This window comes from Tiliqua scincoides, chromosome 7 (assembly GCF_035046505.1).
Source record: "Tiliqua scincoides isolate rTilSci1 chromosome 7, rTilSci1.hap2, whole genome shotgun sequence".
Lineage (NCBI taxonomy): Eukaryota > Metazoa > Chordata > Lepidosauria > Squamata > Scincidae > Tiliqua > Tiliqua scincoides.
The window spans coordinates 59,990,603-60,018,398 of NC_089827.1; the positions used below are offsets into that span (position 1 = coordinate 59,990,603).

At 42.2% G+C, this 27,796-nt stretch overlaps 1 protein-coding gene across 8 annotated transcripts; it reads right to left on the minus strand.

Moving 5' to 3' along the window:
- Positions 1 to 88: 88 nt before the first annotated feature.
- On the minus strand, positions 89 to 27,796 carry IFT56 (intraflagellar transport 56). Of its 8 annotated transcripts, none has more exons than XM_066633364.1 (18): positions 27,748 to 27,796; positions 27,385 to 27,522; positions 26,154 to 26,246; positions 24,748 to 24,862; positions 23,656 to 23,705; positions 22,773 to 22,918; positions 21,620 to 21,791; positions 20,119 to 20,193; positions 19,858 to 19,960; positions 19,022 to 19,077; positions 18,731 to 18,784; positions 17,985 to 18,048; positions 16,016 to 16,104; positions 11,161 to 11,244; positions 9,763 to 9,832; positions 5,467 to 5,573; positions 3,463 to 3,596; positions 89 to 425 (listed from the first exon to the last, which is right to left on the minus strand). In XM_066633364.1, exons 2-18 carry the CDS (start codon positions 27,520 to 27,522, stop codon positions 314 to 316), a joined length of 1,662 nt encoding a protein of 553 aa, XP_066489461.1. In that variant the 5' UTR covers positions 27,748 to 27,796; the 3' UTR covers positions 89 to 313. The 8 variants fall into 8 exon arrangements, 6 of the variants coding, with proteins under 6 accessions (XP_066489461.1, XP_066489460.1, XP_066489462.1 ...); XM_066633363.1 differs by lacking the exon at positions 27,748 to 27,796 and adding an exon at positions 27,602 to 27,648; XR_010794725.1 differs by lacking the exons at positions 89 to 425; positions 3,463 to 3,596; positions 27,748 to 27,796 and adding exons at positions 10,187 to 10,243; positions 11,743 to 11,816; positions 27,602 to 27,648 and having other exon boundaries at positions 5,545 to 5,573.

The following is a 27,796-nucleotide window of genomic DNA, read 5'->3' on the forward strand; positions in this document are numbered from 1 at the left end:
AGCACTGCTGAAGTGTACACAATTTAAAAACCCTGAGGACTGAAGCCAATGTGAATACTAGGAAATAAAAAATAAAATGGAGCCTGAGTTGTTTTAACAAAACACTCTTTGCACATACATGACATACAGATGGCTTTCATTAAAAAGGAGTCATTAATAAAATAGATCTCTTCTTACAATTTTATATTGTTATATTCTACTCAATGCTGGCATTAGGTAGGAACAGTCCACATTTTTCCAGCCAGGCACAACACAGAGTGATGTTCACATTCTGGAGCGGTGATGGCAGCTTATTTCTCTTGGTGATGCTGGTTTAGAGGGGGACTCTGTTCTCTTTGGCCCACTTCTTCATGATACGGACAATGTATTCAACTTGGGGGTTACCAGTACTTCTCAGGAGATGCAGCACCTCTCTTAGGGTATCTCTGAAGAGAAAAAAAGCACAAAGATTTAAAGAAAAATTGTATAAACCAGAACATATTGCTAATTTTCAGTCAAGTTTAGTTCCAAACGCACTCATCCTATTGCTAGAATCAGACACCACTTAAAAACTACAAGAGAGTAAAAAGGAAAGGTTTTAAAAAGTAAAATTCACTACAAATGTAATATACTATTGCACCTTACTAAAAACAGGATGTTTCTGGACAGCAACATTACTTTCAAATGGTAATTCAACTAGAAGACAGAACAAGCCTGTACATTGACAAAATTAGCACACTCGTTTGAAAGAGTATATTTTTTAAAAAGTCCCAACAGGGCATCAATATGAGAAACTTGCCTTTGAGTATATATGCATCAGACTGCACTGCAAATCACATGACACACAGTAAAAGAGACCATATGGAATATTTTGGTTTGCATAAAGATGTCATCATCTCTCATTACATCTTTCATGCTGAGGCTCAGTGGTAGGAAGAGGAAGACAAGCATCTATATATCTTCTTGGTCTCTCCTTGGGATATTATGTGAACCTTAAAAATGTCCAATCCAGAGAGGAATCCAACTGCGGTGCCTTCTGAATTCCTCTTGGTGGATTTATTCCAAAGTCTAATCACTGATACATGCAGCCTTTGAGTCCAAGGGTTGCATCAGTGTTGACAGCTGTGCCACTATGTTGGGGGCTCAGAAGGCTTACCTGCTGATTTGACTTCTGACCAATGTCCTCTTTTTAGGGGGATGTAAGGTACCAGCCCAGAGTGGGGCTAATGTCATTTGCTGTGGCCCTTGTCAGCATTGCCTCAGCCCTGACAGATCTCTGATAAGGATTTATGCATGGTATATCCTCTCTAGCAATTGTGGAGAAATAGATGAGATTGCAGTGGGCACCAGCATGGCTGTCATTAGGAATGAGAACCATCTCCCAGAGCGCAGATTTGAAACCAGGTTCACCATTACTCCTTGTCTGGCTGGAGAATTTTACAAAGGATGCAGGAGTGTTCTCTCCCAGGCACAGAAGACAAGTGTCATGCCCACAGTGGAGGGGATATTTATCCCACACACTTCTTCAAAGTTAACCTGCTCACCCTATGATAAGGCAAGGTTAAGGAACCTACTTAACATTTTTATTTTTGTAAAATTGCTAACAAGAATATTTACAATAAAGGCAAAAACTGTAATAAGAGTTATCTTCAATTAGGAGAGATAAAGAAAATTGTTCCTTGTGGTGATCCTTCAGCAGTTGTTGAAAAAGAACTAGGGGATTGCATATTCTACCTGCACTCAAGGCACACAGCTGTGTATGGGATTTCTGGTTAGCCCAATCCTGAGCTTCCTAGTGCCCACTGGAGAAGTGGCACCAAAGTGGCTATCACCATATCCAGTGAGTGCCAGGAAGCAGCCAGAGGTCTCATTCCCCCAGGGAAGCCCCAAGTCCTGCAACGGGGCTTCTCAAGTCTGCACCAGCTATTTTGCTGGTGCAGATTTGAAAGACTCCATGTTGGGCCTTTTTGCACGACATGGATTTCTCCCCCCTCCTATCCCAATGCCTTCCCCCCACCCTCGTTCTGCTGGCCCAGTGTCAGTGCTCTTTACTTGCCAGGTGTTGTAAATGTGCTTTATGGCACCCAGCACCAGAGCTAGGGCTCAGCACCGACACTGAACCAGATTAGAATTGGGCCCTTACTTGGGTGCAAGAGCAGAATGCTTAGCAAAGCTCTGGAAGTTTCCAGTTCTGTGCACATTCAGGTTTCCATTAACTGTGACTGCATAGAGACCACAAACAGCAGCTACTTCCCTTAATCAAAATTAAACTCACGCTGATCTTGAACACAGTACTGTTTTCAGAAAGAAATAAGTTTCTCATTTACTGTACAGAGTAAATATGCCTATATTTCTCAGAAATCCTTCCCTTTAAATACCAAAGGGAAGATGAAGCAGATAAACATCATCCTCAATCCATCAGTTATGATTCATGTGAACTGAAAAGGATCTTCCCTTAAGGCAGAAGTTCTTGAACTGTGGGGCCTGCATCCTTAGGGAATGTCTAAAGGGGCTTCAGGGGATGTGTGATGTATGCCCAGAATTAAGCCATTTTTGCCCAACATCGCATACTGTGGGCTGGGCAGAAATCGGTTAAGAAAAAAAAGTTGCCTTGATACATGTTTGTCTAGATAATTAATAAAAACATTTTCAATTTGGTTTGAGTGTGGAACTGACTACTGTGGATCAAAAGTCAATAATATGTTTTTTATTGACCACAATATTGTTTCTGGTCCTCTCAATTTTTCTCATTAGTTGTTTTAATGACTTCAAATTCCAGGAACACATTTTTCTCCTATGACTGAAAAGTAATTTTTAAAGTCTGTTCTGTATGTAGGTTCAAAGCAATTTCAGGAAAATAGTAAATAATAATTGAAATAAAATTTTGAGGAGGTGTGAGCAGTTTGAAACCATCCTCAGATTGCATGAGGCACAAAAGCTTAGGAACCTTTGCCTATGGGCCTCCAAACTCTAGTCTGCAGGGATTATCAGTACGGGCATGGTGCAGCAGTGGCAAGGTCTTACTGTTTTGCGCCACAACCACTGTTTGTTGTGCCTGATCGTTGCAGAAACTCATGCTAGGGAGCCACTTCCCCCAGGAAATTAGGGCACAGAGCCTTCTGAGGCGACATGCAGCAGAAACGGCTTCCCTGGTGCTATGATCTGCAACAATCCGGCATGAAGAACGGTGGCTGCAGGGTGGAACAGTAAGGCCTTCCACCACCACACCCAGATTGATATTCCCAGCATGCCACAGGATGTGGTTTGGAGATTGCTGCCTTAGGATATTAACATGGTGTTTCTATAGGCATTTAGCATTAGTGAACACAGTGGTGCAACAACAGCATATATGGACCAAGGCACTAACCACAAAGCACAATCCTATGCATGTTTACTCAGAAATAATTCCACTGAATTCAATGGGACTTTTAGGTGAGTGTATAAGACTGCAGCTTAAGAGTAGAAGAAACTGAATTTACATACTTTGGTTCTCTGCCAGCTATAATCATCTGGAAGATACCCACACAGGCACCCCTTTTGCCTTCCCAGTATTCAGGGTTAGGATCCAGTCTTTCCAGGACATCAAAAGCTTTGGCAGAGTAGTAAAACTGGCCCATCTGTAAAAGAGAGAAAGTTAACATGTCTGAGGCACCAGCACTGCATGCTGAAAGAATATACAAGTCATTTACAAGAGGAACAAATTACGGGGTCAAAAGAAGATCCTGATTTTTCCAGTGTTTGACTTGTTCATTTTAGGTTAACATAAGAACAGCCCCACTGGATCAGGCCATAGGCCCATCTAGTCCAGCTTCCTGTATCTCACAGCGGCCCACCAAATGCCCCAGGGAGCACACCAGATAACAAGAGACCTCATCCTGGTGCTCTCCCCTACATCTGGCATTCTGACTTAACCCATTCCTAAAATCAGGAGGTTGCGCATACACATCATGGCTTGTACCCCATAATGGATTTTATGTAGGAGACAGTCCTTTAACTATCTCTATTAATGTGCTTTATTTGCATACTTGCCTCTCAAGTATATAAGGAAGTACCTATACATGTAGATCAGGGGTGCCCAAACCCTAGCCCGGGGGCCACTTGCAGCCCTTGGGGTCTCCCAATCCGGCCCTCAGGGAGCCCCCAGTCTTCAGTGAGCCTCTGGCCCTCCTAATTCGGGCCCACACTGACCCAATACAACTCCTCTCAGCATGAGGGTGACTGTTTGACCTCTCGCATGAGCTGTGAGACGAGGGCTCCCTCCGCCACTTGCTGTTTCATGTCTGTAATGCAGCAACAGCAGTGAAAGAAATTATGGCCTTGCTGTGTGCAAGGCCTTTTATAGGCCTTGAGCTATTGCAAGACTATCATTCATTCATATAAGTTCAATCTCTGATATATTCATTTATTCAAATTTGAAATCTAAATTAATTTTTTTTCCCTGGCCCCTGACACAGTGTCAGAGAGATGATGTGGCCCTCCTACCAAAAAGTTTGGGCACCCCTGATGTAGATGAATAAGGACTGCTTTTGAATGGATGCAATTATAGGTGTTTGTGGAATTTTAGAGCTAACGTTTATGCAAACAGATTGCAATCCTACACTTGCTTAACTGAGATCAATCATTTATTATGGTCACTGACCAGTACATGCTTAACTGAGAAATAACTCCCACTGAACTCAATGGTGCTTATTTTTTAGTAAATATGCACAGCATTGTGTTGCATATGTAATAGAATGAATAGTCCTGTGTGCATATGTTTAAGGAAAACACAGAAACCCAAATTTTCATCCAAAGATCTACAACTACAATGCTGGCAAAAAGTCTCACGCAGAAAAAAAAGAGGTAAATCTCACCTCAGTTCCTCACTAACTCAACAGGAAGGAATGGGGAACATTGACAGACAATATGTTTCCTACGTTACAATACTATGAGCACTTCACTGGGGAGTAACTCTCATTAAACTTAGTGGAACTTACTTCTGCACTCTTAAACATCTCACCTAATGCTTGAGTTAATGTTAAGCAAGGTGAATTAACCAACTTGCCAATTAGGCATGAGGTAAACCAATTCAAGCTCACCCTGTAGCTTAGATGTGTCCTAAAATAACAGGCAAAAAAAGAGGTCATCAGTTTTTTCCCCAGTTTTAGCAAGTTGTTTACCACCTGTTCTCAACTGTGGAATATAAAGTACAGACAGTATATAAAGAATCCCATCCTGGGTTATAAAAATATGTGAAATGCTACCATACAGATGCAACACATTGACATTTTCATGTGTGCATTTTGTAACCAGATCATATGCTGGAAAAATTCAAACAGGTTTTGTGTGGCTTGCTGATGTTGCTATTGTTACCAGTCGTCACAGAGCTACATAAGGAGCAGCAATGGGTGGAAATCAGTTGGTAAAAAGTTGCAGATAAAGTATCTTGCAGGGAGGGTTTATAATTGATAGTAATAACTTTGGGAGTAGAAAGAAGCAGGGGCTCACTTTGTAGCAGTCATTTGCAATTAGCTGCAAAAGGCTAAAGGACTCTGCTGAGGTTTCCATCTTCAGGTACAACTCCCAGGCTAGTCTTGGCTTCTTATTCATGATGTCTGCAATTAACAGAAAGCTAGAGCTAGTGGAGACATGTTACTATGCAGTTCTCCCTAAAACCCGGATAAACAGTCTAATCAGCAGAACAGTTCTTTGTGCAGCCCGGATAATAATGCAATAGTATTGTAGCCATACCAATCACACCCACCGTTCAAAGAATATCCATCGGAGAACTGGGAGAAAGCCATGCCATGTGGCATTAGCACATTACCACTGCTCTGTTCAAACATATTGGTGATACAGTTGAACAGAACAGTTATCTATTTAAACTGGATTCAGTTTCCATCTGAAGCATTCCACTGATTTGTCTATTCTGCCTCAGAAACAGTGTTAAAACATTATTTTAAAGTGCTATTGTCTTAGTTTCCATAGAAGAACCACTGGGTCTATAATGCTGCACTAAAAAAAGAAAATTTAGCAACCAGACTATACTAGGAGGAAATTTCCATGATGGCAGATATATCATGCTACTATCAACTGAGCACGTAGCAGTTCTCAAATGGTGGCAGGTTGTCCACCTACAAGTGGGGACCCATAAAAATGTGCAATTACTTGTCTTCCTCCACTGACATTTTCCCCATCTGTAGTACCTATAAAAGAGTTACAGTGCTTATGGAATGTGTACAGTACATGTACTCTGAGCAAACATAACTGGTGGCATTAGTTTTCCCTTGCCTAAGTTATAGATCATGTAAATACATATAACATCAGTTATGTTCACGTTTAGTTGCATATGTCTATACACATTTAGTTGTGTATATGCACTATATGCAACTTAGCATAAGCACCAGTTTGGTATATGTAATTTTACAGCGTTACAGCTCAATTTAATGGTTTTGCTTATGACGTTCCCTGAGGTAATGGTGCAGGACAGACTGCAATTGTGTTCTTCAAAAGAAAGATGAATCCACTGTGCTTTAGGAATAACATGTACAGATAAATACAGGTGCAGCCTATTTATCCACAAATTTTTTATCTGAGGATTTGTCTCAACGAGAATGGGGTGGGGTACTTAATGTCACACACACCTTTCCCTCCTTTGCCCTGTGTTGGCATCTAGCTCCCTTTCCAGGCAGCCCAAAACACTGCAAAAAGGCTCCACCTCGCCCAGACAGGGAATAGCCCTGGAAGAGGTTCCCCTTGCAAAGGAACAGTAACATTCCTGGAGCCCCTGAGCCAGCTGAAGAGGGGAAGGGGGGGGCCAGAACCTTTGTAGCCAGAACATGTGCAGCGAGGTGGAGCTCACTCACTCACTCGCAAGTGCCGTAGCAACAGAGGGGATTGCTTTAAAAGGGAAGAGGGGATTGTTTTAAAGAACCCAGGGAGTGTTTGCAGAATCCTCTTCTCCCCCCCCCCCAATGATGCAGGCTCTTGGAAAACCTTCAAGAGACAGGTGAAGGTGAGCAGAGCCAGACTACAAGTCCCAGAATGGTCCAGGGCAGAGGAGTTTCCATGGTGCTGTTGGGAGGCCACTTGGGACACAGAGGCTTCCCAAACAAGCTCACCAGTACAACTGTGAAAGGAGCAGGATAGCTGGTAACAGGGGGGCTGAGTACAGAGGGGAGGGAATTGAGAACAGCTGCCTTAGTTTCCTTCCAACCAGTAGTGTCAGGCTGCAGCCTATTTGCTCTAAGGACTCTAACTCTATAGACTCAGCACAACGCGTTTTTTGTTAATCGCACAAAGTAGTGGAATGGAACTATCACGGCTAAATAGGCTCTACCTACAGGCACATTGTGGGTGCTACACATTTTGTAAGTTTTTTAGAAAGCATAGCTTTGTCTTAGGTTGCAGCCAACATAGAGGCACAGCCAGATCTCAGATGGATAAATATGTATAAGCTGCAGCAGCTAATAGCTCTGTACTTTTGCCAAAAAGCAGTGACTGGTACCCCTGTAGTATTTTGCTATGATGATAATATTCTCTAGAAGGTGTCAGCATAATCAGTCTGGCAGTTATTCTCCTTTCTAGAGCTCCGGGTTGTTGACAGTTCCACAGTCACACAATCATCATCTCAAAGAAGCAACCAACTGCACTCTTATCCAGGAATCTAGGCATGATGGATCAGAAAGGGAAATTGCCAAATATACTCCAGATTTATACAAGTTGCTAGCCTTCAACTATTTAGTTTACGCAGCTTGGCAAGGGTCTGAAAAAAAAGAAAACTTGGGGAAGAGTTCACATCTGCCCTTGGGGAACAGCAGTAGTACTATATTAACTACTTTTATTATATTGTGGGGAAAAAATTGCCACAGGAAAAAGGAAAATGCAGAACAACTCAGAGCCTCTCTTTCCTCTTTGGGGATTATGTAAAGCTATTGCGCATATTAAGGGGACTCTGAGAAACAGAGTACTTATCCTGCTGGGTTATTATAGTCCCAGTAAGAGAAAACAATAAGTTCACAAACTGTTCAGTAGTATTGGTTATGCTTTCAGCAGATGACAATAAGAATAAAATGGTTGAATTCAGAGTCAAGTGAAATAACTGCTCATAAAAGCAAGAGCATCTTCAAGTAGGATCCTCATGAAATCTGTAACAGCAACTTCTGTGCAACAGGAGGAATTTTTGCATCCCCAGTGCTCCTAGCCACCACTGCAACATCTGTGAGTATATTTATGCAACAAGTAATCAAAGAACCACAATATTATACTGCTTATGAGTACCACAGCTGCGATACAAGGACATCTGCAAGAGGGATCTGAAGGCCTTAGGGATGGACCTCAACAAGTGGGAAACCCTGGCCTCTGAGCGGCCCGCTTGGAGGCAGGCTGTGCAGCATGGCCTTTCCCAGTTTGAAGAGACACTTGGCCAACAGTCTGAGGCTAAGAGGCAAAGAAGGAAGGCCCATAGCCAGGGAGACAGACCAGGGACAGACTGCACTTGCTCCCGTTGTGGAAGGGATTGTCACTCCCGGATTGGCCTTTTCAGCCACACTAGACGCTGTGCCAGAACCACTTTTCAGAGTGCGATACCATAGTCTTTCGAGACTGAAGGTTGCCAAATAGTAATAATAATGAGTACATCACTTAGGTGGGCAGTTTTGTGTAAATAAGCCAGAAGATACAATGTGTGAACTAGTCATCAAATATCCCTTACTTTTCAGGCGATCAAAACTCAGAAAACCCATGATGGGTTGCAGTTCACTTCTTTTGGTCCTCCTATCCAAAATATGCTATGATGCCATGTTACTACCTTTATTTTGACCAGTCACTTTTTTCAATTTCAAATAAACAGAGTCAAACCTATAGCATCTAGAGCACATTTCCTAGTTTTGTGCTACTCTCAAGAGCTCTTCTTACATCAATCTATGCATGTGCCCTGGATAATCCACTTTATTACAGCAACCATATCAGAAGAGGACAGGCCTGCCTGTACCTGACTGACTTCATTACCAAGAGAACAGGTGACATGTAGCTAATCTGCTCCTAATTGCTTTTTCTGGAAAATTCCAGCTGCTTGTGAGTAATCCAAAACATGCATCTTCCTGCTGGGAGATCCAGGCATACCTCTTCCCATGTTTTGGATGGGGATGTGTCTCTTGGGTGCCCCTTAACTTTGGGACTCCTGGGATATCCATATGGGCTACCTGCCCAGAGCTTTGGAAGCCTATGGAAGAAATGCTCTAATCTCCTCATGCCTATTTTTGCACCTGTATGCAAAATAACTTTAAATCCCACAGCTACCCTAATAACTTTTATAAAAACAGAGCCAAATATTGCAAGGACTCTTTAGTTGGCAAGAGCCCAGTTGGCTGACTTCCATGCTGCGGCTTTTGTCAAGGTGGCTGAGAGAGGACTTTTCTAACAAACCAAGTGGGTCACCTTATTTGGCATCAAAAGGTAATCATATCTTCAGATTCAATTAAGGCAGTTAGGGCTGGGAGTAGACAAGTGTTTTGAAATTTTAATTGCAGTGCAGTTGTTTCAACAGCACTTTGTCTGAAAAAAACAGCAGAACAAGTTTACCAGTTCTTGTTCTACTGAAATGCTTTGCAGATGATACTAAGGCACTGCCTAGTCCTCAAGCAGAAACTCCCAGCATCTCCTGGCTATGGAGAAATGTTATACTATATCTTAAAACAAAAAAGAGAAAATATTAAATCTACCTACAGAGTTAAATAAATTTGAGGCAATTGCCAAGGATGATGCAACAGAGAAAGATTCACATTCCAAAACACATTGACTCACAGCAGCGAGCTAGCCAGCTGAGGTAAACAAAATCATTCTTTATTTTCTCACTCTGAATCAAGAGGAACACCTGGAGAGGGAAAAGCAAAAAAAACAAGCTTTTGTTTGCATTAATCCTTGCTCTGCAGTACCTTCCATAAACATGTCCTCAGTCCAACATACAGCTAAATCTCAGGCAAGACAACACTAAATAGTAGGAGGATACAAAAAGTTTAGTGTGTGAAAGTGCCATATACAAGGAACATTACTGTAAAACAGGAAGATAACTGATGTAGTAAGTTGTGTTATCAAAACATCTCTAAAATGCAAAAGGATGATTGGGGAGGGAGTGGCTCACTGTACGCAGCTGGCAGCAGGTGTAGGTGCTAAACAAGCCAAGCACAAAGAAAGATGGGGTGAAGTAAAGGCCAAAGTAAATAGCCACCTGAGAATGATCCTAGAATGCAGAGAGTACAGTGAAACTCTGGCCCCCAGCTGATATCTGAAAGGCACGGTTCATGTTTTCAGTTTGAACTGTTTTTTGGGCAATTCATGCACATTTGTTATGACAAGACACACACTGCTTTTCTCCTGCAGAGACAGTGTTGCTGCTGAGATATCACATTTTCCAAGTGCAATAATTTGAAAGAAGAATTGTTTCTCCAGAATAATTGTCTTTGAAAGCAAGTAAAGTACTATGAGGAATGTGATTGGGCAGATGTCCAGAGCAGATACTGGATATTATTTGTGACTACAAGAGTAAAAAGCACAACTCTCCTCATGTCCAAACTATCAAAAACTTTTCAAAAGGTTTTAAAATTGAGTGAGGCTGTGAACTCCCCTTCTATAAAATATCTCTATGGAAATTTTCATCTACTATATGTGTTTTAGAAATTGAGAAATGCAAAAATGCTATCCCCTGGAGCAAATTTCCCCTCCCCTGTCTGTTTTATTTCATGACCCTTTAAAAAAAAAGAAGTCTTTTGGAGGGTAAGCACTTCTAATCAAACAGGGTGGGAATAGAAAACCACATCATCCTTATCTCCAAGCAGCACAGCTGTTTGCCTTCATAAGTCTGTTGATGATCCAACAAGCCTGAACAAGATTCATGAGATCATCCAAACTGATCATCCACTGTGTTCACTACAGTTAACCTGGAATAGTTTTTCCCCCTCTGTAAAGTCCGATATCTTTTCTCTCCACTCATTTGCTTTAATCATGCGTTCCCATTTCAGAGGGAGCCAACTGGTGATAAGAGACACCAAGTAACAAAATGACAACTAGATGGGACATAAGTTACAAGTCTGCGATGATTACAACCATCCTCAATTATCTTGCAGATATGAAGAACTCAGGTGACACTGAAAGAAGTAGGAAATATTTTCTTTGCTGGTGGTGTTTAAAGGTAATGGTACATACCTCTTCAGCCTCACTAGTATTGCCAGTGGCAGCTTTGGCTTGGGCATAGTTAAAGTTAAAAGTGTCATCATTGTAGAAGTAACTCTGGAAAATAAGTTATGCACAAAATAAGCAGCATAAACTTACAAAAAAAGAATCAAAATCTGTGTCAGCCTTATTAGATAATAGAAGAAAAAAAACATCAAGTCTTTTACAAACAGTCATTAGAGTGGCCTTTTCAGCTAGAGTTTGTGATTGCATACATAGCTCAAACATTCCATGGCATTAGCCACAATGGATTTGGGGAAAGTTCCAAGTCAGAAATTGCAGGGTGGCAGCTTTCTTTGGTTTGTTTTTCTTGCTGGGCATGTTAAATCCTGCTATGACATAGCCACCTCCTTCTCCAGAGCTTCACTCATCTCCTCATTTTTGAATGAGGAATAGCTCTGTTTTATATCCAACTTTAGCATTACTATACAGTATTGTACCAAGTATTCATAAAAATAACTTGGGTAAGCTATCAAATGTTTCTAGTGAAACAGTTTCTCCTAGAAAGTGAGATTCTGTTCTGTTCTCCCCCTCCCCCCTCCTCCAATGTCTTACCTGCCTTGGCAGGTCCTGCACGCTCCTCCAACAGGCACAGAAAGCTCTGGCTCTGGTGCGCCCTTCTTCGTGCTCTGTTGGCATATATTTTACAGCAGCCATAAAGGAGGCAGCACTGGCGGAATGCTAATTGCACCAGCACTACAAGCCCACAGGATTGGGCTATAAATGTACCATAATATGGTATTTCTGGGGATGGGGATAAAAGCTTTAAATGAAGGGGTGGCATTTAATACTGATGTTAGTTGCCTTGAACGCTTATTTGAATTAAAGAGACAAGATTCAAATCTCTTAACATAAATAAATGGGCTGCTGAAATCTCAAGGAGGATACATCTGTGAAGTCTGATCCAATGTTTACCTTTCTTGTACAAGACACCAGGTTTTTTAAGCAGGCATTTTTGAAATATGAAATAGTAACACTGTGTATACTGCTTGGTAAACCCTTTTCCCCCTCTCACATGCTCCATGTCTTGGGACAAGCCAGAGTGCCCCTGCTAATTGGAGCTAAGTGGCACATTTTAACTGGTTTAATGTTATTTGACAGGAGGATAGCAACTGTCCCAGTTCTCCCCAGCAAAAATCTTGTGCAGTGGCCCTTCACTGGTGTCTTTTTTTTGGTTGCAAGCCCTCTGGGCCAGGGCAACTTTTCAAAACTTCTTTTGCTAGGTAAGTTGACAAAGTGGGGGGTTTTCAGGGGTGTGTGTTTTAAAATCAGTATGTAAATATTTTATAATAAAATAGTCACAGATGCTGTTAATTGGCATTTTTTTAATATCAGAGACTATCTACTTTGAGCTTTTAAAAAAAATCTCCCTCGTATTCTGCAACCAGTGAAGATGGATTCTGAAATGTGTATTAGCTTCTAATTATAGGCTGCTTTTCACTGCATGCAGCCTTCAAAGCAACTTACTATAAAGCAATTCAAAATAGCATCAACAAAACCTAATTAAAAATACAAAAGATATATATTTCTAAAACTTCAAGTCTATTTTGAACAAGTTGCTATTTTTAAAAATTCTAGAACTCTACACTTGTCTTTTTACCAATTTTTTAACTTTCCATTTTTAAATGGATTATTAATTATTCAAATTAATAATTGATGCACCCAATATAAATTTATAATTCTTTTTGCTAGTAACAAGGCACAGCAAAGAGTCAGATGATACACTGAAGCCAATTGGCTCCTAGAGAACTAGAAATCCTTCTCAGCCACTCCCAAGACTCCAGCAAGAGTTGCCCATGCATTTTCAAGTCATTTCACTACCATAAAGCTAGAAGCTTTGCCTTTGAAAAAATTAAAACAGAGCATCTCAGGATGCTCTATACCCAATACAGATTTCTGCACTTGCACAGTGTATCCAGTAAATCAGAAAATACTCCAATTGTCCCTTTCTGGGACAATCCCCTAGATTTTTTCCCCCCATGGATGTAAAGAGTATGTGATTCTGCAGTTACATAAACATGGCCAAGATGACCGCACCTATGAAAAATTGCAAAATAGTTACAAAACAGCAGCCTCTTTTGTACAAGTGTGAATGGAACATAGTTTTGCCCACATTAATGCCAATTCTTTGCCCAGAAAGAGAAGCCCCTTTCCCTTCCAATTGCAAGAGAATCACAGCTCCTTTGTGGTGAAATTCTTTGCTATGTAGGAAGAACAAAGCATTACCCAGGCACACTGGTTTGCAACACAGAGTGGCAGGATGCCAACTGACATTAAGCCTCATGCAGAAGGGAATGTTTAAGCACTACATTAATTGCATTATCAGGTTATGAAACAGGCTTTGTACAGTGCCATCAGTCTTCACATACGCCTCACCCGTCGCTTACCCCAACACTTTTATTTTGGTCAGTTCTACAGCCTACCCACTGCTTTCTTTTGCAAAATGTTTTTGTATGCCTTCAGTTTTCTAGTTTGCTTCTGTTTTCATCTCTCTAATGCTTTCCTACAGTTATTCCAAATGTTATATGTGGAAAATATAAATATCAAATACAGGCCTAGTGAATACACTGAAGGGTAAGTATGATTGTACTGAACACATATATGCTGCCCTCTACTGAGAGGAGTATGAAAGTCCTACACAAAAGTAGATCATTTTACCACTGAGATGTAATACTTGTGTACTCCAAATTATATGCCCAGGTGAGTGAGTTTATGGCCCAGTTCAGACAATCAACAATCTACACTTGTGTTTATAGTTCAAGAAATGAAAAGTGCTCTGAGCCCACATACTTCCTCTTTCTGGCAGCACAAGGCTGTGAGGGAGTAACCGTTGTTAGTTAAATTACAGCTCTGTGCTTTGTCCAAACCCTTGACAGACACATACTTGTGTATATTTTTGTCCCTTGAGGACAAGCCTGTCCTTTCTTAAAAGCAGACCCTAAGCTTAAGGCACTATGCAACAGCAATGTCAAATTATATAACAGACACAAACACATGAACCAGACCCTGCAACAAACAAATTTGACATCAGAAATAGGAACATACTGAAGTCTGTGAAGCAGCATTTCAATAAACATGGACATTCTCTTGCTGAACTCAAGGCAACAGTCCTCAAACAGAAAACTTCAAAAGGGGATTGGATTTGCAAAAAAGCTGGACTAGAATTTATGATGAGGACAGACAGACAGACATCAGGAGGTCTGAATCCTAATGAGGCTTAACATAAGTAGAGCCCTGCTGGATCAGGCTAAGTGCCCATGAAGTCCAGCTTTCTGTATCTCACAGTGGCCCAACAGATGGGAACACACAAGATACCTGTATCCTGTTGCCTCTCCCTTGCATCTGGTATTCAGAGATAGGTTACGTCTAAAACCCGGAGGCTCACATAGTTTATGGCTTGTAACATGTGATGGACTTTTCCTTCATAAATCTGTCCAATTCTCTTTTAAAGGGATCTAGGCCAGGGACCATCTCAACATTCTACGGCAAAGAGTTCCACAGATTAATTATGGGTAAAGAAATATTTTTTTCATGGTTAATGAACTTGGGGCAGGGGAGAAGCGGGTCTGCGGAGCCAAGCGCCGCAGCATCCAGGGTGCTCGGGCAGGGCTGCTTGCCCTACACAAGCGCCTTCTCTTTAGCAACGACCAAGCAGTCACTGCTAAAGTGAGTAGTCCCATTGCGGGGCTGCTTCCCTTACGCAGGGGAAGGGGACAAACGTCCCCTTTTCCGGAGGAGCCTCCCGCAACAGCGCAGGGGGCTCTGGATCCAGCGGGAGCCCATTGTGGAGCCACCAGGTCCCGCAGCTCTGGGCAGCTCAGGATTGGGCTGTTAGATATTATTCAACCAGGTACTTTTGACGTTGATAAATTTAGCAATATTGGGCCAATAGTATTCTATGCTAAAAATAAAAACCTGATCCTGCAGAAGATAAATTATGCAATTTCTTCTAATTCTGTACACGTTTAAAAACAGTAACTCATGAGATTTGATACTGAAATAAATACTGCTGATATGATTACTGATATATATTTTATGAAAACATACAGATATGTGAGATCCAGTAGATTTTCAAAATGCTTTTGATAAAGTCTTCTAAAGGCTTTGATCTGACCGCAGATTTCCCACAGCAAATCTGGAGCCAACATGCCATTTGGACTGGCAGTGATCAGTACTGACATCTGCACAGCACCTGTGGCCTTCATGGAGCAGACAAACTGAATCAGTGCAAGACAATGTAGGTGATGGATGGGATCTGTAAGTACCCTAAACAAATTTAGTGCTCATGAGCAAAGAGTCTTCTTATGACTCCATTACTAGCAGGAGGCAGGAACCAAGCCCTTAGGACCAATACTATTTAACGTAGTAACTGAAATATGTGGAATCACCTCTGAAGAGCAGAACAGCCAAATTTGCAGAAAATTATTCAGAATGGTAAAGTCTGACATAAAGAACTCTAAAATTTTCATCCAAGGTGGTTGCTTGCCCAACACAATGGCAAATGATGTTCAACGAAATTATAAAGTGATACACAGAAGGATAAACAATCCTGACTTCTCATGCATAGTGATATGGTAATGCTAAAGCCCTATACAGATTTTCATGGGAGTAAGCTGCACTGAACACAGTGGAACTTGCTTCTTAGTAAGTCTGCACAGAATTGCACTGCAGGGTACATAGAAAAAGACACTGAGACCACAGTAGGATGCTCACAGTGTCAGCACATGCTGCAGTACAATGAGAAGCTAGATATCGTGTCATTGAAAAAGTTCACAGGTGAGGGTAAGGGTTGCTACTCGTTAGCCCAGCCCTAGTAAAATGTACTGACCTTCACCGAATTGAGGTAAATCAGGACATCATCAAACTGTCTGAGCAGAAAGAAACAGGATGCCATACACTGCCGCCCTGGAATTGTATCTGTAGAACAGAAGGGATGAGCAAGTATTTTAAGTGTACGGAAAGACTAAAACCTTCCTGCATGCGCCAGCAAAGGGACACCCACTAGACCAGGTAAGTCCAGGGGTAGGGTAGAGAGGGGGTGAAACAGGATAATGGTGACAGGGCAGGGGTGGGCAGATTGGGCCCTGGAAGGCAGCAGGACTGGCAGTGCCAGTATGTTTTGTATCTATCCATTCCTGGGCCTGATTTGCCTGCATGGATCAACTTGGACTTGCACCATTGATATTGCTGGCACAGATCAGAACTGACCCATTGAACCTGCTAGGGCTTACCCTGGGGCAATGGGACAAATGTCTCCTTACCCCAAGAAAACCTCCAGCAGCCAAAGTTCTACCACAGGATGGAGTGGAGCCTGCGCCAACGCAGCTGCATAGGAATTAGTTAAGACTGAGCTGAGGGATCATATTTTCTAACTTCTCACTCTGTATTAGCCCAGAAATACTATACACCATGGCTACTAGAGAGCAACACAATATATGCAAATAACCATTACATTACACAAAGGTACTACAGTAAATGAAATCTAAAAGCAAAAGATGTCAACCAGGGCAAGGTTTTGAAATTCTGGCTTTGCACATTATATCAGAAATAGGAAACTAGATGAATGCCCTAACAATTGGGCAAAATGGTATTTCTCTTATTCTTAGCAGGAGGAGAGCAGCTATTCTTGTTCATCTCAACAGTGCTCTTTGCTCATGTATCCCCCATGTTACATTTTTAGATGGTTTACTGTCCCAAAGGAGAGTCAAAACTTCTCATTCTGCCATGTGAACTGTTATAAGAATTTTTATGTTGAAAAATTGTTGCTAGATACTGGCTTATAGCCAAATCCTCTGTTGCACAAGCACTGTCTCATGATCATGAGAAAGGGGAGGGGTGTAATCTTCAACAATTCCCTTTTCCAGCTCCCATCCTACATACTACCTTGTTCCCAAGGGTCCCCCCAGCCTGATTTTCAGAGAGTGCAGACAGAAGGGGGAATTACAAACAATTGCACCCTCCTTCTCTTGTTTGACAGGATTTGGATACAACACATACTAAATAGCTGGTTATTTGCTTTGCTTGTCACAAATGAATAGCACAAAATTTGAGGGTGATTTTTAATATCTGGAACACTATCACTAGAACTCACAAATATCACTAGTGTATGGACAGCCAAGTTGGCTTCAGTAGTTTCATCTGCATCCCAATTAAGTCCTGGAGTACTTCCACTACACAAGAAAACATTCCAATGTAAAAATAGTCTTGTATATGGTTGAACCAAAGGTCAAAAAGGGGCGGGTGGAAGTAGCAAGACTTTCCACATACTGCATGGAAAACATTCCAAAAGTAGTAGCCTCTGACAGCACCTTAACAAGTGTGGCATGAGCTTCTGTAGGCCAGAATCTCTGCTTAGATTGGGATCCACACTTATGTTGGAACTAGACAATACACACACAGTTCCCACAGAAAATGACTGCTATATGCCTAATTCCTTCCTATTCAGAACATCATTCTTCCACTAGTAAAATACTCTCAATGTTCTGTGCTTCCCTATTCCCTACCAACAGCAGCCAATGATATACAGAGGTGAGAGGGAAATATAATAATGTTGCATCAAAATCCAAGCAAGTTGTTTGGGGGGTGAAGAAATAGAACTAAACATGTGACTGCTTTTTTTTGTGCCCATAGTACATAATATATAGTTCTGCCACAGAGGTAAAGATATTATTAAATATTTTATTAGAAGCAGTTCTGTGGTAATACAAGAATTAGCAAATGTTTGCATTCATTGGTATCATTAACTAGTGGCATCTGAAGAAAAAAAGAACACATGTACCGGTAATTTAAAGACATACCACATTCACTGGCTGATCCGCCTACCAGCTGGAAAAACTGCTGAGCAATTTTCAAATGGTCTCGCTGGGAACAGGAGAAAAAAAGAAAAGACATGAAATATACTGCAAGGAGCTGGGCAAGCTCTAAGGGCAGAGCAAGTGTGAACCTGGAGGAGGGGGGTGGGATGACTGAAGTATACCTACTGAAGCAAAATTAAATGATACACACAAAACTGCGTAACATTATGCTGAAGGTACATTCTGAACTAAAAAAGCTACTTTCAGGGAGATGCCTGGCATCAAAGAAGCAGCAGGTGGGAACTACTATTTCCCCACTTCACATTATTCTTTTCTTAATTTCTTAAGTTCTTTTCTTAATTTCTCAGTATAAGAAAGGTGGGACATAAATTTTTCAAATAAAAATAAAATACTGCATTGAGTTCCAACTACAGTTTGATTGTCCATGAGTTTTACTGGTTCCAAACAAAACATTACATACATCTGCATGCAATGCCTAGTTTTAGCTCCAAATGGACAAATTTAATATGGAAGGAGGAAAATTATTAGCTCATTCCAGATACAGGAATGGCAAATACAAAGCAGATGATTTGTTAAGCTACTTTCAAATGTAGCTGAGAATCTGTAAATCTATTCATTGAATGAAGAAGATTTAGCACCTTTACAACCTTAATTTTTCAGCTGAAATACAATGCTTCCAGGTTTACCCCTAATAAATTATTGCTATTGAGAAAGAGTATCCTACTCACCGAACCCATTTCCTGACCAAGGACTGCATTCACCACTCCCTTGAGGATATACTCCTTGAAAAAAGATAAGATTCAAATAGTTAAATAAGCAAATAAACACAATTCCAGAATTCAAATACTGTAGATTAGGAGGGGGTTTCTATTGTTCTGCTTAAGAGTCAGCATGAGATGCCTTGAAGTTGTAAAAGTGAACTAATGGTCTTTCATACACAGCAGGTTAGATCTGCCCTGCAGTTACAACAGTCTCTACCCCATAATAACTTCTGCCTTAAACAATACATTTTCCCTTACCTGTGGGGTAGTAGATTCCAGGTCTTTAATCAGGTTGTAAGCTTCCTGCACATCATCTGAAATAAAATTACCGTGCATGACATACTATAGAGGACTATGTTCACCATAATTACCCCCCTTCCAAACAAAGCACTTAAAGGAAATGGGTGAAAAGGAACTGCAAGTTGGAGTAAATCTGTATCATGTTGCTAGTGCATTTCTTTATTACATAACCCAGCAAATGTCTGCAAAACACAAGGTCAAAATAATAATTCCTTTACATATTCTTCTCTTCCACAATTATCCATCCTTTGAGGATAGAACCAAAAGAGGGACTGTGACTATCACAGAAAAATACTTTATTTTTTAAAGAATAAGCACTAAATAAAGCAAAACTCAAGAAAAGGAGAGTTGTTCCTATTGCGAGCATAGGTTTCTTCCTCCTTGCACCAGGGGGCAGCACCACCTCAAGGGGGTTACTTGGGGACATTGCTGTGGTCTAAGTAGGCAGCCAGGTTGAGGTGATATGGAACCAAGGTTTTTATTTCTCTCCCTCCTGGGGCAGGCTGGGATTCTGGCATATAAAACATAAAGCAGGATTGTCACCGTCAAACAGGAGTTTCTTCACCCTATACAGTTGTCCCCCCACATCTGTCCTCAGGCTAAAGCGTTCTCACCATCTGCTTCCAGTTAGCAAAAGATAAGTCATGAGTGAGGTGGGGAGATGTGAACTGTGGATAAATGAAACCATGGAAACCAAGTCTGTGGATATTGGGAGGGGTGGCTACTGAATATGGGTTTGGAACTCTTGGGTTAAGTGGAGGTTTGCTAACAGAAAAGTCAGAAGATTCACTCACCTTGCCGGAGGTAGTAAATGACTAAATTCAATCTAGCTTCGGGAATGACATCAACCAGAGGAGGTAATACTTGGAGAGCACCTTCCCCTCCTCGGAATACCACCTGCAGCAGAAAACCACCACTGTGTTAGCCTATCAGCAGGCAAGGCTGGGTAAACACAAGCAAACACTTTCACTTGCCTCTTTCTAGCACAGTCTTTGTTCTGAAGAGCACCACTAGCTACACTAGACAAGCTATTTGCTTTCATAGTTGCTACTTACCAGATTGTGCTTAATTAGTTCTTTAGCAAACTCAAATGAGGTCGAGGCACTGTCCATCAGACTCTTCAGCTCTGCCTTCAAGTTGAAAAAAGTTTTGAAAAGCAAATAATAAGTTCATCAATCAATTGGGGTAATCAAGGGAAGCCATATGGTGAAGCAATTTATTTTGTACATGGTACCTACAACCTCAGAAGTTCGCAAACTATATGTTACTGCAGAAATATATAAATTTATTTGACCCCTCCCCCCTGCTATTAAGCAGTTGCAATCCACATTTAAAAACCTTTGGAGTAAAACAGCTGGTCCATCTCTGTGTTTCCTGTACTTACTGAAAGTGGTTTTCTAGACTTTCAGAGAGGGGTCTGCCCCAGCTCTACCTGGAGACTTCAGGAATTGAATCTTTTTCTTCAGACCTGTGCAGCCTTCTTCCAAGATGCTTGCAACACCACCACCCCCAAAAGTGGGGCATGATCCTTGTTTTCAGAATTCCTGTATTATATGACTAACAGCCCAATCTTATCCCTCACCATGGATGCTGATGCAGCCATGCTAGTGGAGTTAACGCTGCAACCAATGGGGGAGGGACAATCAGACAGCCAGCAGGAAGAAATATTTTTACTTGCCCCCTGATAGGTTGCCCAATTGCCTAAGGGTCTTCTCAGACATATGCCAGTCATTTTGCTGACATATGTCCAAAAAGAGAAAAGAAACTGTTCAACATGGGAAAGAGAAGATAGGATCTAGTACAGGACTGCCAAACATAAGGCCTGGGGACCAGATACAGTACATGGAAACTTTTTATCCAGCCGTCAGGCTCTCAGCTGCTGAGCAGTGCTAAGGGGTTACTGCTGAAAGGGCAGTCAACATGAAAATTGGGCTGTCCCATAACTTTAAATATGATCAAGATTTGCATATTTTTCTTCTGTCATTTGCAGCTAATGAGTTCCCAAGAGAGAAAAGTGCTTATTTTTGGTTATGAAATGTTTAATGACATCACTTCCAGCACTCAGCAGGCATCATGAATGCTATTTAGCCAGCTGTATGAAATGAATTTGACACCCCTGGTCTAGTGCATGCCAGTGCTGTCACTCGCCACTCCCTGCCTTCTCCCACCTCTGCCCTGAAACTCCCCTTGCTCTCCCTACCTACAACAGACCTCTATCACCAACTTACTGACATCAACAGAGGCCTCTAGAGCCACTGCTACATGTGTCGTGACACTGCTCATTTGTGGCAATGGCCTGGGAGCATACAAGGATAGACCAGCTTCTTCACCACCTTAAAGGGCCTTGCACTACTGGAACACAAGTTTCAGAAACACAAGGCCCCAATCAGGATCTAACTCATATACATGACAAGATAAATACAGTTGGTTAAATGAACAGCTCAGGTAGTTAAGATTGTATGTTGTTAGAATACCACAAGCACAGACACAAGAATTTCACATCTAAATTGAAACTTGCAAGGGAGAGTGATATGAGTAAGAAGCACATTCTAATACCTCAGCAGCCTTCCCGTTGTAGAGTCGGAAATGATTACAAGCCTTTAAGTTAAGAGCGATGGTACTGTCAGGAACTTGCTGAAGATAAACAGCTAGCACCTCTTGTGACACATCATAGTAGTCCAGCTTGTAGTAGCACAAGGCCACATATACATTGAGGGCCAGAAATTCTCTGCAGAATTTTTAAAAAGAAGGCAAGACATTGATGTGTTTTCAAATAACAAAAAGCATTTCTTATGACAGTATGTCTCTGAACACCAGCTGTAAGGGAGCAATGGCAGGAGAGAAGTATACTTTGCAGAAACAACTGGTAGGCTACTATGGAAGACAGGATGCTGGATTAGACGGGCATTTGGCCAGATCCTGCAGGGCTTTCTCTGTAATAGAAAAAGCAGAGGGTTCCTAAAAATGAAGATGCAAACGCAAGTAACATTTCATGCATTAAGTTCCTTTAGCAACCAGTCAGTCGTAGTCTGTCCCAAAATTACAAAGCATTACTTAGAGCCCTTTTGCAGCAAAAAATAACATGTGCAAAGGCAGGTTAGAAAAGTGCTTTCCAAACAACCCAAGTTGTTTATTTTAGAGAAATAAAGTGTTTTTCAAGGATCTGAGGGTATTATTTTCTATATTTTAAAAAAGGAAGTTACAACAACATAGTTATGGAGAAAATCTTGAAAACATCAGTGCAGATATCTGTTTCTCCTCTGCTTTACGTCTAAACCTCTGGATCAAGAAGCCAATTAAAATACAGCCCAGTGTCCAAGCTCACATACATTTGGGCTACCAAAATCTCATTAAAAAAACTGATGCAACACATACATTAAAGCTGCAGTCTGGTCCAAAAATGCTTACTTGGAAGTAAATTCCAGCAAATTCAATGAAAACATACTTTCTAGAAGAAACATACTTTCTAAAAGTATGTTTAGGAATGCAGCCCTTATGTGCATTTTCTTTAGGCGCTCACATTTCACGTGAACTGTTTGGAGGTGTATTGTACTGAAATTTGGAGGTAACAACTATACACTGACACTTGGCAAGCATGTATTCACAGCACTGGCAGAAGTGAAAGAGCCCTTCTATTAAATACTAGTACCAATAAAATGTTAAGCAAGTATACACAATGGCAAATTGGGGACAGAAAAGATGACTCAACCTGTTATCCAGAAGTATGCGTTTGTATATATCAATAGCTTCCTGGTAATGAGATCGCATATAGTGAATAGATGCAAGGCTAAGTTGATCCTCTGTGATGTCCTGAAGATTCTGGTGAAAACTCATCAGTTTCTTCTCATCACCAAACTAAAAGGGAAAAATAATCAGAAAGAATATGTTATACTGGTGCCCAATACACTGTACAAACCCTCAAGCAAGCTTGTGGGCAAAACTGTGTGCCAGCAGCTACTCCAATTCAGACACTGTTATGTGCTCTGTTTTCAGGCTTTTCTGGGGACACAAGTGCTTCCAGGGAGAACTTGCTCATTGTTCTGTTACCACTGCTAAGGCAATGCTAGAGGGCCACAAAGGCCCACTGGCGCATACATCAAGTTTAGCAAATGAATCTATTGGTTTTCTAGGACAGAAAATCTAAGAGTGAAAATATGCACCACTGAGACCAAAAACAATTTTGTTCAAACATGCTAAAGACCTAAATGGCAGAAAAATAGACCAACACCATTTAAAATAACTTCATGCACACACACAAACAAATTAATTGATCATTCTGTACTTATTCTCCATGCATATTTTCTTCAGGCTTCTACCTCCTCTACTTTGTCTTTACCTTAGATCCTACTTCCCTGTTCAGTCCCCATAACCATGGGTCACCGACCCTTTAATTCCCTTTCATCTTACCACTCACTACTTGGTGTCAATCTCTGTGCCTGCTCAACACCTCAGTTCTGCACTCCTAACAACCACCAAACTGAAGGGGTGAGAATGAGGGCACAGGTTCTTAGGGGAAAAACAAAAAAAGATGCACTATGCACACTTGATTCCGAATTACAACTATTGTTTTAGTAATCACAAAGCATGCCTACCTTGTGAGCTAGATGAAATAACAGACGATTCTGAAGTCTACTTTTGGGAGCTGAAAGCAAAATCCAGAATATTAAAAAATCTTCTGCTTACATAGGAAGTAGTTCAGTGTTTCCAAATGTCATGCCTATGTTATTTAGACTATTTACTAATTTGCTTCTTTCTTTTACTGGAAAGTAGTTAGGAGTGGACCTCAACAAGTGGGAAACCCTGGCCTCTGAGCAGCCCACTTGGAGGCAGGCTGTGCAGCATGGCCTTTCCCAGTTTGAAGAGACACTTGGCCAACAGTCTGAGGCTAAGAGGCAAAGAAGGAAGGCCCATAGCCACTGAGACAGAGCAGGGACAGACTGCACTTGCTCCCAGTGTGGAAGGGATTGTCACTCCTGAATTGGCCTTTTCAGCCACACTAGACGCTGTTCCAGAACCACCATTCAGAGCATGATACCATCGTTTTTCGAGACTGAAGGTTGCCAACAACAAGTTACTTGTTATTAATTGCTCACGTATACCTTCCAGGCAGCCCAATTCTAACATGCACTGCAACAAGCAGGCCACAGTGGCCTACACTGTACCCAGCAAAGGTTAGGAGGCAGCTGGAGGTCACCTCAGGATAAGGGGATAATTTTCCCCTCACCCCGTGTCAAGCCCCAGTCACCCCTATGGGGCTACTCTGATCTTCACCAGCTATTTAGCTGGCACAAAATCCAAGCAGTCTGTGAAAGGTTGACTAGTCTAGGAATGGGGGGGGGTTAGGATTTGGGCATGCTGTCGCCAATTTTCCCACCCCCCCTCCTGGCCCCAATCCACCTCCCATTCTGCCCTCTCCCAAGAGAGATCAGCGCCCCGCCCCTGGAATGCCCGTCTGCCACCCTCTCCCATCCCCTGCGCTGCCTGGTGTAAACTTACCCCATCCGTCCAGCACAAGGGCTGGATTTGGTCCTCCTGCACCAGCACAAACCTCTAACTGGCCCAGCCAACTCCGGACTCGGCACAAACATGCCTTATGTTACATTTGCAAACCTCGGGAGCTGGCTTGGAGGGCATGCACTAGCTCAGTGGCTGCTTTAGACTGCATCCTCAGTCATCCACCTCACCTTTCAAGGCTCCCTCTTCAGCTTGAGAATACATCCCCAAGAAGAAGTAAGTACAAGCCAGATTCACCCAGACATCAGTATTGCAATCAGGCCGCTTAGTCAAAGCTTCATACTCCTGAAACAAAGAACACTTGACACACTTGTCCTAAAACCACTGAACATTGTTTTCTGCCATTATCTGCACATGTTTTAGTCATTTAATTATTTGATTTTCTCTGTAAACCGCTTTGTGAACTTTTAGTTGAAAAGCGGTATATAAATACTGTTGTTATTATTATTATTATTATTATTATTATTAATAATAATAATAATAATAATAATAATATATTATTATTATTATTATTATTATTATTATTATAACATATTATTATGTTTTATCAGTCAGGATCCAATAATAATATTTATATGGCCTTTTCCTAAATAGTAAGTGCTTCACTTTTCTTCTCAGAAATTATAACAATGCTGGAAAGCAGATCAATATTATTAATCCTATATTACATATGGAAAAGTAAAGCAGAGAGATAGCAGCTTGATTAATCCAACCCAGTGCATTCATGCTTTAACTTAGGTTTCAACCGTTAAACTTTCTCAGTCATAGCTCAGGTTCTCAACCACTACATCACATACATTTTCAGTGCCCACCAGTAAATCCTGGACCAGTACTACCTGGAACTAAGCTGAAAATGCAAGATTTGAGATACAGGACTTCCTTTGCACACTAAATTTTGACCCAATAATTCAAATCAAGCCCGCCACCTGGTGGCAAAAAACACATAAGTGGGAATGCTTTTATAGCTCCCAGTCTATTCTATTTCTTCTAGTAATCCTAAAAAGATCTTTTGCAATCAGATTAACTCACAGACAAAGGAGATATTCAATATTCTAAAGTTCTATTAATTTACATAAACTGAAGACAAACTTGGAGGTCAATCAACTAATTTGCACTACCATTGTTTTCTTATTTCCTTGAAATACTTCAAACAGATACACAACTATTTTAAATGGAGGAATTTAACATCAAAATTTACTTTGTTTCCATATTTCTGAACAAAAGTTTGGCATTTAATTCCTTGTTTTACTGACACTATGCAGCAAAGCACTAGGCTTAGGGAGACAGGCCATGGGCAGATTCATACCACATTTTCCCAGCTCACTCATATACCTGCAGACATTTTTTTTTTCATACAGACAAAGGGTTTTGGAAAACAGCAGTGGCAAAAAAGACCAATACACTCTAATTCTATTTCTAAGCTAGATGAAATATATTACTCCATAGTGCAACAATATGCACAAAATTTAAAGCTTGCACTCTTCATTTTGCACAATAAAACCTCCACCCTCTCTTTACTGTTTACATGAGGACAGCAGTCCCCTTCCTCTAAAGAGGGAGAAAGATTTTCTCTCACCTCCAGTGCTCGTTTGTAGTCACCTAAGTGGAAAGCACAATATCCAATCCAGAGGTCTGTATCTTCATCTTGTGCCCCAACATGACGCTTAAACTGGGGTGGGGGGGAGAGAAGAGTAAAAATAAAAAGATGCTCAATTGTAGATACTCTCATAAGAGATTTCAAAAATTAATTTTATGACAACAACTTTGAAGACTGAAGCCATAAAGCACAATATCAATTTAATATTTTCAGGAAGAAGAACTGCCGGTTACTTCTGGGTTGGTAAGCCAGTTGTGATGTGACCAACATCAGTAAGAGGCTCAGTGGAAGGGTTTTTCAAGTACAGAAAAGTATGCTGTAGAGTTTTGCCCACCAAGCCGAGCCTCCTACAGCTGTTTATTGCATCACATTCCAGGTCTCACTGCTGGGCGGCAGGGGTCTCACATGTACCACCAGATACCATCTCAAGTACCATTGGTGGTACCCATTAGAATAAAAGAAATTTGAAGGTGACTGGAGACCAAGGGGAGCTCAGAATCTTGGATACCACATAAAGCAGGTTATAATAATCAGCATGAGCAGGCTGGAGATTAGGAAGCAGCGGTGCCCCCATAACCAATGTCCAGCCTGAAGACCTGAGAAAGGGGGCAGGTAGTCAACTTTGAATTTCCCTTCTGTTTAACCTAGATGTGCTGTGGGCGGGGAGGTAGGTGAGGCAGAACCTTTGCACTGGAGTTCTTTGAAAAGCGCTGCTGCACCCAAGCAACCACAACACATGCGCTCTGCTCTCCCTCCCTCCTCACTCTGTGCATGGGTTGAGGGTGGGTGCCTCACACGGTGGGGCTTTTCAAAGGACACCAGTGGGGAGGCTCTGCCTCACCACCCAGTGCATGATCCTGCACATGCATTGTGGGTGGCTCAACCCATGACTCTGCACATGGGTTGTAGGTGCTTAGGCGACGCACAGTGCTTTTCAAACTCCTGCAGTGGGGAGGCTCTACCTCACCTACCCGCCCACCCCCTCCCTGCACATGGGTTGTGGGCGGCTCCTCCCAAGGACTCCTGGAGGGAGGCTCTGCCTCACCTACCTCCCTGCGCATGCGTTGTGGGCGGCTCCACCCCAGGACTCCTGAGGGAGGCTGCGCCTCCCCTGCCTCCCCACGTCCCTGGGGCAACCCCTTCGGTCGAGAAGCAACCCTCTTAGGAAGCAGGGCGAGCTTGCCCCCTCGCGCCAGCCCACCCCCAGCACCTCCAGGAGGGCGATGGCGCCGGTGAAGTCCCGCTGGCCGAGCAGCTCCTCTAGCTGCGGGATGCGCCTGCCCTTCTTCTTGCGCTTGTCCGCGGGCTGCGGGGCGCCTCCGACGGCGGGCTTGAGCCGTGAGAGCATCTGCAGGGGGGAGAGAGGGTGAGGCGCGGGACCCGCCGGCCGCCCCTCGGAGCGCCAGCCCCGCCTTTCCCAGCCCTACCATCTCGCCCGCAGGCCGGAGCCGCCGCCGCCCCGCCAAGGACTCCGTTGCCTGGCAACGGGGCGGGGGAGGGAGGTTGTTAGGGAGAGGGACTCTCGAGGGAGGCATCGAACCCTGACCGGGCAGCAACCGCCACCCGCACTCACAGTTCCGGCGCAGATGCCGCCCGCGCCCTGCTGAGCTCCTCAAGCCTGA

Coding starts and splice junctions, on each gene's coding strand:
- IFT56 (XM_066633363.1), bottom strand. Junction 24,863..26,153: donor ACTACAAACGAGCACTGGAG/GTGAGAGAAAAT, acceptor TCTTTGTTTCAG/GAGTATGAAGCTTTGACTAA. Junction 3,597..5,466: donor TTGCAAATGACTGCTACAAA/GTGAGCCCCTGC, acceptor TCTCTTTTACAG/ATGGGCCAGTTTTACTACTC.